Genomic DNA, 10,299 nt, shown 5'->3' with positions numbered 1-10,299 from the left:
TTTTTCAAAAATAATTTTTGTTATAAAATATATTAAAATAATTTTTTTAATATCGGAAAGCTATTAAAAAAACCAGCCGTTTGCCTTTGGGTTGTGCTAGCTTTAGCATTTTCCTTGTTGTAATTTATAGTCATTCGAGACTTGTGATCGAGCAGTGACAAGGACACCAATATCATCTATCTTCCATACTTCATCTTATGGCTTTCGCTTACGCAGCTTTCTTTTTTTCAGTTATTTTTATTATTTTTAATGAGACATAAATTTTATTTTATTTTTCTTGGTGTCTGTCAAATTATTTTAAATAAATTTAAAAAAATAACTAATAAAATACTACAATTATTCTCTAAAAATAAAAAATTTTATGATATTTGTTGGTAGTTGAATGCAAGTCAAGTCTACCAGGGTTGGGCCTAGTTTCACGAAAATCTTAGATTAATAGTCGTACCCCAAGGAAGAAACAATGGTCAAGCCATAGCTTTAGCATTTTGCTTCTTGAACTTTAAAGTCATTATGACAACAATATCATCTATCTTTCATACTTCATCTAATGGCTTTCGCTTATGCTTCTTTGTTTTTGTTGGTAATTTGTATTTACAAGCCTGCAAATTCCCAGCAAAACCACTCGACCTTGATAAGATTAGGTTCTTCAATCTCCACCAACATCCAACCAACTTCATGGCGCTCCCCTTCTGGCACATTTGCCTTTGGGTTCTACCCACAGGGCAGTGGCTTTATAGTGGGAATTTGGTTGGTGTGTAAGCCAGCTGATATAATCACCTGGACAGCATACCGAGATGACCCTCCTGTGCCATCAAATGCTACGTTGGAGTTGACCGTAAACGGTAAGCTTCTTTTAAGAACTTATTCTGCCAACAATGAGGCCGGTGAAGAGAAGCTCATTGCTAGGATAGAGAAGTCAGCTTCAAACGCTCGCATGCTTGATTCTGGAAATCTAGTGCTCTACAATGAACATTCTGATGCCATTTGGGAGAGTTTCAAATTTCCTACAGATACAATATTAGGAGGCCAGAATCTATATGCAGGGGGTGAACTGCTTTCCAGTGCATCTACAACCAATTTTTCAACAGGAAGGTTTCATCTTAAAATGCAATCTGATGGGAATCTTGTTTTGTATCCCATAGACACTATAGACACTTCAGTAGATGCTTATTGGAACACTGCCACTTTTGGTTCCGGTACCCATCTGTACTTGAATTATACCGGGCAACTGCTAATCCTTAACAACACCTTGGCCAGTGGCACACCTGTGTTTTCCTCTGATTCAGAATCGGAAAACAGCTCAACTATCTACCGTGCAACATTGGAGTACGATGGAATTTTTCGATTGTATTCTCATAACTTCGACAGCAATGGTGCCTACACTACATCTCTTATGCATTATGCACCAAAAAGTCAGTGCGAAGTGAAGTCTTTCTGCGGTCTCAACAGCTACTGCACCATGAACGATAATCAACCTTACTGCAGCTGTCTTCCTGGCACTGTTTTTGTCAATCCCAACCAGAGATATAATGGGTGTAAGAGAAACTACACTGAAGAACTATGCAAAGTTGCAGAGGAAACATCCTCGTATAGCATTACTGATATGGAGAAAATGACTTGGGATGACTTTCCTTATTTTAAAAACTCCATGTCAGAAGAAGATTGCAGAAAGTCCTGTTTGCAGGACTGTAACTGTGCTGGTGCGCTGTACGAATCTGGGGACTGCAAGAAAGTGAAGTTCCCAGTGAAATATGCTAAGAGATTGGAAGGTGACTCATCAAAGGTTTTCTTCAAGGTGGGTTTGAAGAGTGTCGAAAGCCGCAACCGATCCATTGCCACTGCAACGAAGCCTCCAGTGGTCCATAAGACAAGCAAGAAGACAGTGATGCTCATTTGTGTTATGAGCGTAGCATTCATTACATGCTCTTCAATTGCCATTGCAGTTTCTGTTTTTTTCATCTCTAAGTCAAGAGTTGTTAAGGCCAGAATGCGGTTGGGAGGCGGAAATCTTGGCTTGGCCCATGAGCTCACTCTGAGAGCATTTTCATATCGGGAGCTTAAAAATGCAACCAAGGGTTTCAGGGAAGAGTTGGGAAAAGGATCTTTTGGAGCAGTTTACAAAGGGACATTATACAAAGGTAAAAACGTTATTGCAGTCAAGAGGCTAGAAAAGCTGGTCAGTGAAGGTGAAAGGGAGTTCCTCACAGAGATGCGTTCGATTGGAAAAACTCATCATAAGAACTTGGTTCGGCTACTTGGTTACTGTACTGAGGACTCCCAGAGACTCCTAGTATACGAATACATGAGCAACGGTTCCCTTGCAGATCTTCTCTTCCGAACTGAAAGGATCCCAGATTGGAGTCACAGAGTGAAAATTGCTTTAGATATTGCTAGAGGGATCCTATATCTACACGAAGAGTGTGAAGCACCAATCATCCATTGCGATATAAAGCCTCAAAACATTCTAATGGATGATTTTTGGACTGCTAAGATCTCTGATTTCGGGCTAGCAAAATTGCTACTGCCTGATCAAACAAGAACCTTTACGATAGTCAGAGGGACACGAGGTTACTTGGCTCCTGAATGGCATAAGAACACTCCAATATCAGTCAAGGCAGATGTTTACAGTTACGGAGTTATGCTCTTGGAAATTGTTTTCTGCAGGAGAAATATAGAAACTAATGTATCAAGACCAGAGGAAGTTCAACTTTCTAATTGGGCATACGAGCTTTTGGCTGCAATAGAATTGGACAAGCTAGATCTTGGTAAAGATGTAGACTTGCAGAATTTTGAGAAAATGGTTATGGTGGGCATTTGGTGTATTCAAGATGAACCAGGTATCCGTCCTTCTATGAAGTCTGTTGTGTTGATGTTAGAAGGAATTACCGATGTATCTGTTCCTCCACGTCCAGCTTCAGCTTCAGCATAAGTTTGTAGGCAGGAAAACTTTTAAAATTCTGTATCTTGTAGTTGTAGTAGTTCTAACAAAAAAAATCATTTGTTGTTTTTCATGGGAGGAGAAGTTACGGAAGCAGTAGTGTAAAGAACATGTTTCTGTCTCCTCCAAATTCAATGTTTTTGAATAATTATTACGGAAACATTAATTACAGCATGTTGTTGTTGATGGATTGATGGATTCTTCCATCGATATCTTACTTGTTATTCGTTTCTTCTTTCCAATGAGAAGACATTAAGCTTAGAAATTTAATCTCTAATACCTCATAAATCGAAAGAAATTATTAACTTGGTTTAAGAGATTAAGAGGTGAAGGTGTGTAATGCTACGGAATCAACAAATTAAATAACTACGTACATAAAGTAAAACAATAAAAAGAAAAGAAAACTATAAAGGAAAATATTGAAAATTACGATAAGTAAAAGAAAGCGAAGTATCGCGGAAATTTTGTTAAGAAATTGTATATATAAAGCTAACCATTATTTTCAAATACTAGACGACCTATTAATAATATTATATAAATAAAGTTCTACATAAACTATAAATTTTAATTCTATACAAACTGTTTATACAGCATATAAGAATTTTACAATATAAATACTATCATAATTCTTACTCCCTATTTATGCACTTGTATGTGTTAAAACTCTAAATAAACTGCAACATTCACCAACGTTATCATAATTTTACAATGACTTCTCTCAGCCGACTGGTCTTAACACGTCTGGTAGACTTTTGTGGAGCACCACACTAGGACGTGTTATTACTACCGATAGCAAACAAATCTTTCATTTCACACGGTTTTAGTTTTGAAGTTTGCTAGAATTTTCATCACATTAACATTTAGCCAGTATAGTCTAAAAAATAGCTAGCTTTTCTGCATCTGTTTGGCTCTTTACACCACACTCCTGTCCGCATGGCTTTGGTATCAGGGCTTCTGCTTCTAATGTTATCTATACTCTTCGAGGAAGCAAGAACTCAACCAAACCGATTTGGTGAAATACACTTAGGTTCTCAGTTATCTCCCATCTCTAACTTAGATTCATGGCAATCCCCTTCAGGCAATTTTGCGTTTGGCTTCTATTCACAGGGAAATGGATTTGCCGTAGGAATATGGATGATGGGTCAGCCTAATAACACGGTCGTCTGGACTGCAAATCGAGATGATGAACCAGTCTCCTTCAATGCTACAATTCACTTATCAGAAGAGGGTAAGCTGCTTCTTCGAACTGAGCAGGGCAATGAAAATCTTATTGCTAATGTTTCAGAAATCGCAGCTTCAGCTTCAATGCTTGATTCGGGTAATTTCGTGCTTTACAATGGTTCTTCTATTATTTGGCAAAGCTTTGATTACCCAACTGACACCATATTAGTAGGTCAGAATCTTACTTATCCTGATAAATTGGTTTCAAGTGTGTCGAGCTCAAATCACTCCAGTGGAAGGTTTTTCATCGCGATGCAGGAAGATGGAAACCTTGTCGCCTACCCTACAAACAGCGCTGGTCTATCTGTTGATGCTTACTGGGCCAGTGATACTTATCAAGACAGCAAAAAGGGGTTGAGTCTCTATTTCAATCACCAGGGATTTCTGTTCATGGATACGGTCTCTAAAAAACCAGTCTTGTTGGCAAGAAGTTCTTATCCCTGTAACAACAAAACAGCAATCTTTCGTGCGACGCTTGATGCTGATGGGATTTTCAGGTTGTATTCACACTGTTTAGAGAACAAAACTAGCCGGAGTGTGCGTATTGAGTGGTCTGCGTTGAATAATCAATGCGATGTTCGTGGCTTCTGTGATTTCAACAGTTATTGCTCTGGCACGGGCACTAATGCTGACTGTTCCTGTTATCCTGGATTTGCTTTCAATGATCCCAGTGAGAAATTCAGTGGATGCTACAAGAATGTCCCTGAAAGTTTTTGCACAGGCACCAAAGAAGGGCAAATGTACGATGTCATAACCGTAGAGAATATATTGTTCGAACGATATCCTTACTCTGTCCTAGATGAGAAGAAAAACAATTGTGGTTTGTCTTGCCTGGAAGATTGTCTTTGTGATGTTGCTCTATATATGAATGAGAGGTGTGAAAAGTATACTGCACCAATTCGATATGGTATAAAAGATGTAAACGAATCATCTATAGCCTTCTTCAAAGTGAAACCAACTCCTGCTGCACCTCCAATGAGCCTGACAATCATCATAGAAAGCAAGAAAAGTTTACTTGTGTTTCTTGCTATAGCATTCGGCTCTGTTACTTTCTTGTGTTTTGTCATTGCAATCTCTACTTTCTGCGTGTACAGGGATCGAGCTTATCTTTACGAAAAGCTGTCAGGAATCATAAGCTTGGCTGGAGAGTTCACTCTGCGGTCATTTTCTTATAGTGAGCTTGAGAAAGCTACAAGTGGTTTCATGGAAGAGCTGGGCAGGGGTTCTATTGGTGCAGTTTACAGAGGGACAATGCCTAGGGGTGACAGAACTGTTGCTGTTAAGAGACTTGAGAAAGTTTTAGATGAAGGGGAAAAAAAGTTTCGAGCAGAACTTGGTTCGGTTGCTTGGTTTTTGTGTGGAGGGCTCTCGGAGGGTTCTCGTCTACGAGTACTTGAGAAACGGCACCCTTGCCGATCTTTTATTCCAGTCTGAGAGGCGCCCCATTTGGAAAGAAAGAGTGAGGATTGCTCTAGATATAGCTCGAGGAATACTCTATCTACATGAAGAGTGTCAAGCCTGCATCATCCATTGCAATATAACCCCTCAAAACATTCTCATGGATGATTCTTGGATGGCCAAAATCTCCGATTTCGGATTATCAAAGCTATTATATCCAGATGAAATAAGAAGCTCGATGGCACTCTCACAGAGTCGAGGGCACATGGCACCTGAATGGCAGAATAACGCCTTGATGTCGGTAAAAGCTGATATCTACAGCTTCGGAGTTGTACTTCTGGAGATCATCTGTTGCAGAAGCAGTATAAAAGTAGACGTCTCAACACCAGATGAAATGAATCTTCCCAGTTGGGCATATCAATGCTTTGCAGCTGGACAGTTGGATAAGCTTGTGAAGGATGAAGATATAGAATTCGAGTCACTGGAAAGAATGGTGAAGATTGGACTGCTGTGCGTTCAACATGATCCAGCTTCACGTCCTTGTATCAAGAATGTGATCTTGATGCTTGAAGGGTCCGGTGACATTCCAGCTCCATCAGCTATAGCTCCATTCCGTAGCACCGCTTAGTTTCCAAATAATTTGCCTCATGTTTTATGCATAATCTATACGTGATATGTAACCATGTATTTGTGTGTTAAATGGTCGTGGATTTGAAGTGATTTGTGAGGCGTTTTTATCTGTTTCTGCTTCCAATTTGACCAGTGAAGAACCAAAAATATATATACAGAACTTATTTGAAATTATGGTTGGAGATGGTTTTTTTAAAATGTTTTTTTTTAATATATATATTAAAATAAATTATTATTATTAATTTTTAAAATTTTAATATCAACATATCAAAATAATTTGAAAACATTAAAAATATAATTTAAAACTAAAAAATCTTCAAAATTTTTAAAAAAACATGATCTAACCGCACAAATAAATATTAGAAAATTGGATGAGAAAAAAAAAACAGCACATATAAATACCAGTTTTATTCTTTAAAAGTAAATATAACTGCAAATTTAAAATCCATTCCTGTAACTTTTTCTTTTCTTGTCAAATTTTCTATGTTTTATGTGTTGTTTTAATTTTATCTTCCATTTACAATATATATATACACACACACACACCTGATGGAAAACATACCCTTAATTGTATTAGGGTCTTGAACTCATAGAAATCAAATGAAATACTTAGGCTGTGTAAATACAGTCCATTTGTTCCATAGGCTTATTAAACCCCAGCTTCCAAGCCTAACCTTTCCCAGATAGGATGCAGCCTATTTCCCATCCAAAGCCCAAGCTAGACATAGGCTGCACCCTATCCCCCATCTATTAAAAACAAATCAAATCTTAAAAGTTATTTTAAAATAATAAATTAATAAAAAAATCAATTTTAAATAAAAATTAAAATCCATATGTCTTTCTATTTCGTTCACAAAATTATTTAATTCTGATATATGGAGTTATATCGAGATGAAAACAAACTAAATTAACCTAAATGAATAAGTGATTTTTAATTTTAACTTTGTAAAATACTACTTTTAATATTCCATTAAAAATAATAATAACAAGTAAAATGAATACACAAAAAAATCTATATTTGAAGTATTTTATATCTTCAATATTTGGTTTAAAATTTTATACTTTATAATACATAGTTTCTTAAATAATATATCTAGGATTTAACTTGCCAAATAATGATTTATATCTATCTAATATTAATTTAGTGTCTACAATTGAAAGAATAATTAAATAGAACTATAATGGAGAAATTCTCTTTCCAATTAAATAGCCATTCATTATCGACTTAATTAGTCTTTTGATCGAAATTTTATTTGCATCATGAAATGTTTTATGATATGTTCTTAATACTCATTAATTAGATAGAACGGCATTTGCATGCATTATTTATCCCAGAGATGTAAAATAAACTAAGACAATGTATTTTGTTAGAGAATGTCGTAGATGGAGGTTTTCAAACATGATGCCTTATCCCTCATAAAATCAAAGGTTAATTTTCTTTTCTTTTTTTTAATTTTTATTTGAAAGTTAAATGCCATTGTTAATATTAATTTGTATAGTTGTCTAACCGGAACTAAAAAAAAATCTAAATCACTAAATTATTAGGTCAATCCTCAAATCATCAGATTAACTTGTGTCAATTATTTTTATTAAAATCATATTTTAGAAAAATTAAAAATAAAAATCATTCTTTCTTACTTGGTTGGGTTTGTCGATACAATTAGATCCTTAAAACACCAGTCGAGTCAATAACAATTAACTAAGTCAATTTGTTATTTTATTCAACTAGAAATTCATAAAATCAGTTAAGGCCCCGTTTGTTTGCTGGAAAGTAATTTCTTTTTGGAAAATGAATTCCGGAGAAAGTGAATTCCAGAAAAGTGAATTCGAGAAAGTATTTTCCGATGTTTGGTAGTGTAATGAAAAATAAGTTGGAAAACATTTTCTAGTGTTTGGTTATGTCATGGAAAATGAGCTGTAAAAAAACTTATTAATATTTTATTTTTTCTCAATTTTATTAAAATAATAAGGAACAAATCTTACAAATTAAAAGGTTGAATGAGAATGAAATTGAAAAAAAAATATACAATTTCATAAATTATCTTAAATAAAATAAATAATAATCAAAATAATAGAGATCAAATCTAAAAAATTAAAAACAAAATATGAAAGATGAAGAAATTAAAATAAGAATAATCAATATTTCATAAATTATTTCAAATAAAATAAATAACAATCAAAATAATGAGAATCAAATTTGATAGATAAAAAATTTCAATAAAAAAATGATAAGGAAAAAGCAAATAATGATTATAAAAATAAAGACCAAAGTTAATATAAAAATAAAATTTTAAGAGATAAAATTGAAAAATAAAGATTCAAAACAAAATATAAAAAGTAATCAAAAGTTTGAGGATCAAATTTGATATAATCAGCAAATAATGGCATTTCTAAATTTTTCACAACTTCTGGAAAGTGTTTTCCCCCCAAAATTTTCAGGAAAACACTTTCCTGAAAACCAAGTCAATTTTTTCTTTTATTGGAAAGTGTTTTCCGTTGACCAACTTTCCTACTGGCAAACAAACACAAGAAAGTTTGGAAAGTGATTTTCCGGAAGCCACTTTCCGGAAAACAAACACAGCAAATGGAAAACACTTTCCTGAAAACCAAGCCAAAATTTTCTTTGACTAAAACGTATTTTCCATTGACCGGAAAGTGTTTTCCGTTGACTAGAAAGTGTTTTCCGTTGACCGGAAAGTGTTTTTCATTGACCAACTTTTCTAATGGCAAACAAACATAGGAAAGTTTGGAAAATGGTTTCCCGGAAACTACTTTCCGGGAAACAAACATGGCCTAAGTGTTTAACGATATTCTATCAATTTGTGTAAATCAAGACAAATTAAATTTACCCCTCCAATTATTTTAAAATAAATCATATGTAAAATACTAGGAAATTTGAGGATGTACATGGCTAGTGATGATGTAATTTATTACACGGTAAAGTAATATATTATTTCTTATTCATATGATTTAAATGTCACTTTTGTCGCATGTCAAAAAAAAATCCGCACAGCATCGGCTGGCGATTTTTCATTCTGTTTTGCTGATTTGGTTCTTTGGAGTCGCCACCTAGTAATTCATTGAGGGCTACTAGGAAACCTGATGTACTGGTCTTGTCAGAGATCGCGGGTAAGGGACTGGTTGTGGTTAGGGAAGGTATTAGCACCCCTAACGCACCCTACCTAAGGTAAGCTGCTTTGTGGACTTGATGTGTTAAAGAAGTTTTAAAAATTCTGTTCTTTCATCGAATTTTAGAAAATACAACTTACATGGAAGTTCATAATTCTTTATCCGTGAACAAATCAGAATATTAAATTTTTCTTTATTCTTGCAATTTTATCATAAAAGAAAAACATTCATAAACAAAATAAACACCACACATTCACTTTCAAGCTTTATAGACTTGATATAAATTTAAAAATAAAATTTTAGCTTAATTCTAAGGCTTTGATAAATCAGTTATTAATTTCCAAAATATACGTAGATACATGTTCTACATTTTTATGGAAAATACAACATGATTTTTATCTGTCCTTTAGATATTATCCGTGAACAAATCAGAATATTAAATTTTTTTTTATTCTTGCAATTTTATCATAAAAGAAAAACATTCATAAACAAAATAAACACCACACATTCACCTTCAAGCTTTATAGACTTGATATAAATTTAAAAATAAAATTTTAGCTCAATTCTAATGCTTTGATAAATCAGTTATTAATTTCCAAAGAATACGTAGATACATGTTCTATATTTTTATGGAAAATACAACATGATTTTTATATGTCCTTTAGATATTTGTGCATATAAATTAAAATATTAAATTCATTTTTTTCTTTTGATTCAATAACATACATAGAAAAAAAATAATTTGCCTCATGTTTTATGCATAATCTATACGTGATATGTAACCATGTATTTGTGTGTTAAATGGTCGTGGATTTGAAGTGATATGTGAGGCGTTTTTATCTGTTTCTGCTTCCAATTTAACCAGTGAAGTACCAAAAATATGTTCAAAGAGACAGCAAAAAAAGAAATTTAAGGATTTAAATATAAGAAATATTATTTTTCAAAATGTTTTTTTATTTTAAAATATATTAAAATAATTATTT

At 33.9% G+C, this 10,299-nt stretch overlaps 1 protein-coding gene and 1 pseudogene across 1 annotated transcript; both read left to right on the top strand.

The window, feature by feature from the left end:
- Positions 1–517: 517 nt before the first annotated feature.
- On the top strand, positions 518–3,068 carry LOC118034679 (G-type lectin S-receptor-like serine/threonine-protein kinase LECRK1). Its single transcript, XM_035040024.2, has one exon. The coding sequence runs from the start codon at positions 548–550 to the stop codon at positions 2,927–2,929; it is 2,382 nt and encodes a 793-aa protein (XP_034895915.1). The 5' UTR covers positions 518–547; the 3' UTR covers positions 2,930–3,068.
- Positions 3,069–3,757: 689 nt separating this feature from the next.
- Positions 3,758–6,296, top strand: LOC118034674 (G-type lectin S-receptor-like serine/threonine-protein kinase LECRK1; annotated as a pseudogene).
- The last annotated feature ends 4,003 nt before the right edge of the window (positions 6,297–10,299 follow it).

The sequence above is a fragment of the Populus alba genome, chromosome 19 (genome assembly GCF_005239225.2).
Source record: "Populus alba chromosome 19, ASM523922v2, whole genome shotgun sequence".
Classification (NCBI taxonomy): domain Eukaryota; kingdom Viridiplantae; phylum Streptophyta; class Magnoliopsida; order Malpighiales; family Salicaceae; genus Populus; species Populus alba.
The sequence above is the reverse complement of the archived record's forward strand: the minus strand, read 5'-3'. Positions and strand labels throughout refer to the sequence as shown.

What these genes read in the sequence shown, in the direction of transcription:
- LOC118034679 (XM_035040024.2), top strand. Translation starts at nt 548, where the DNA reads ATGGCTTTCGCTTATGCTTCTTTGTTTTTGTTGGTAATTTGTATTTAC.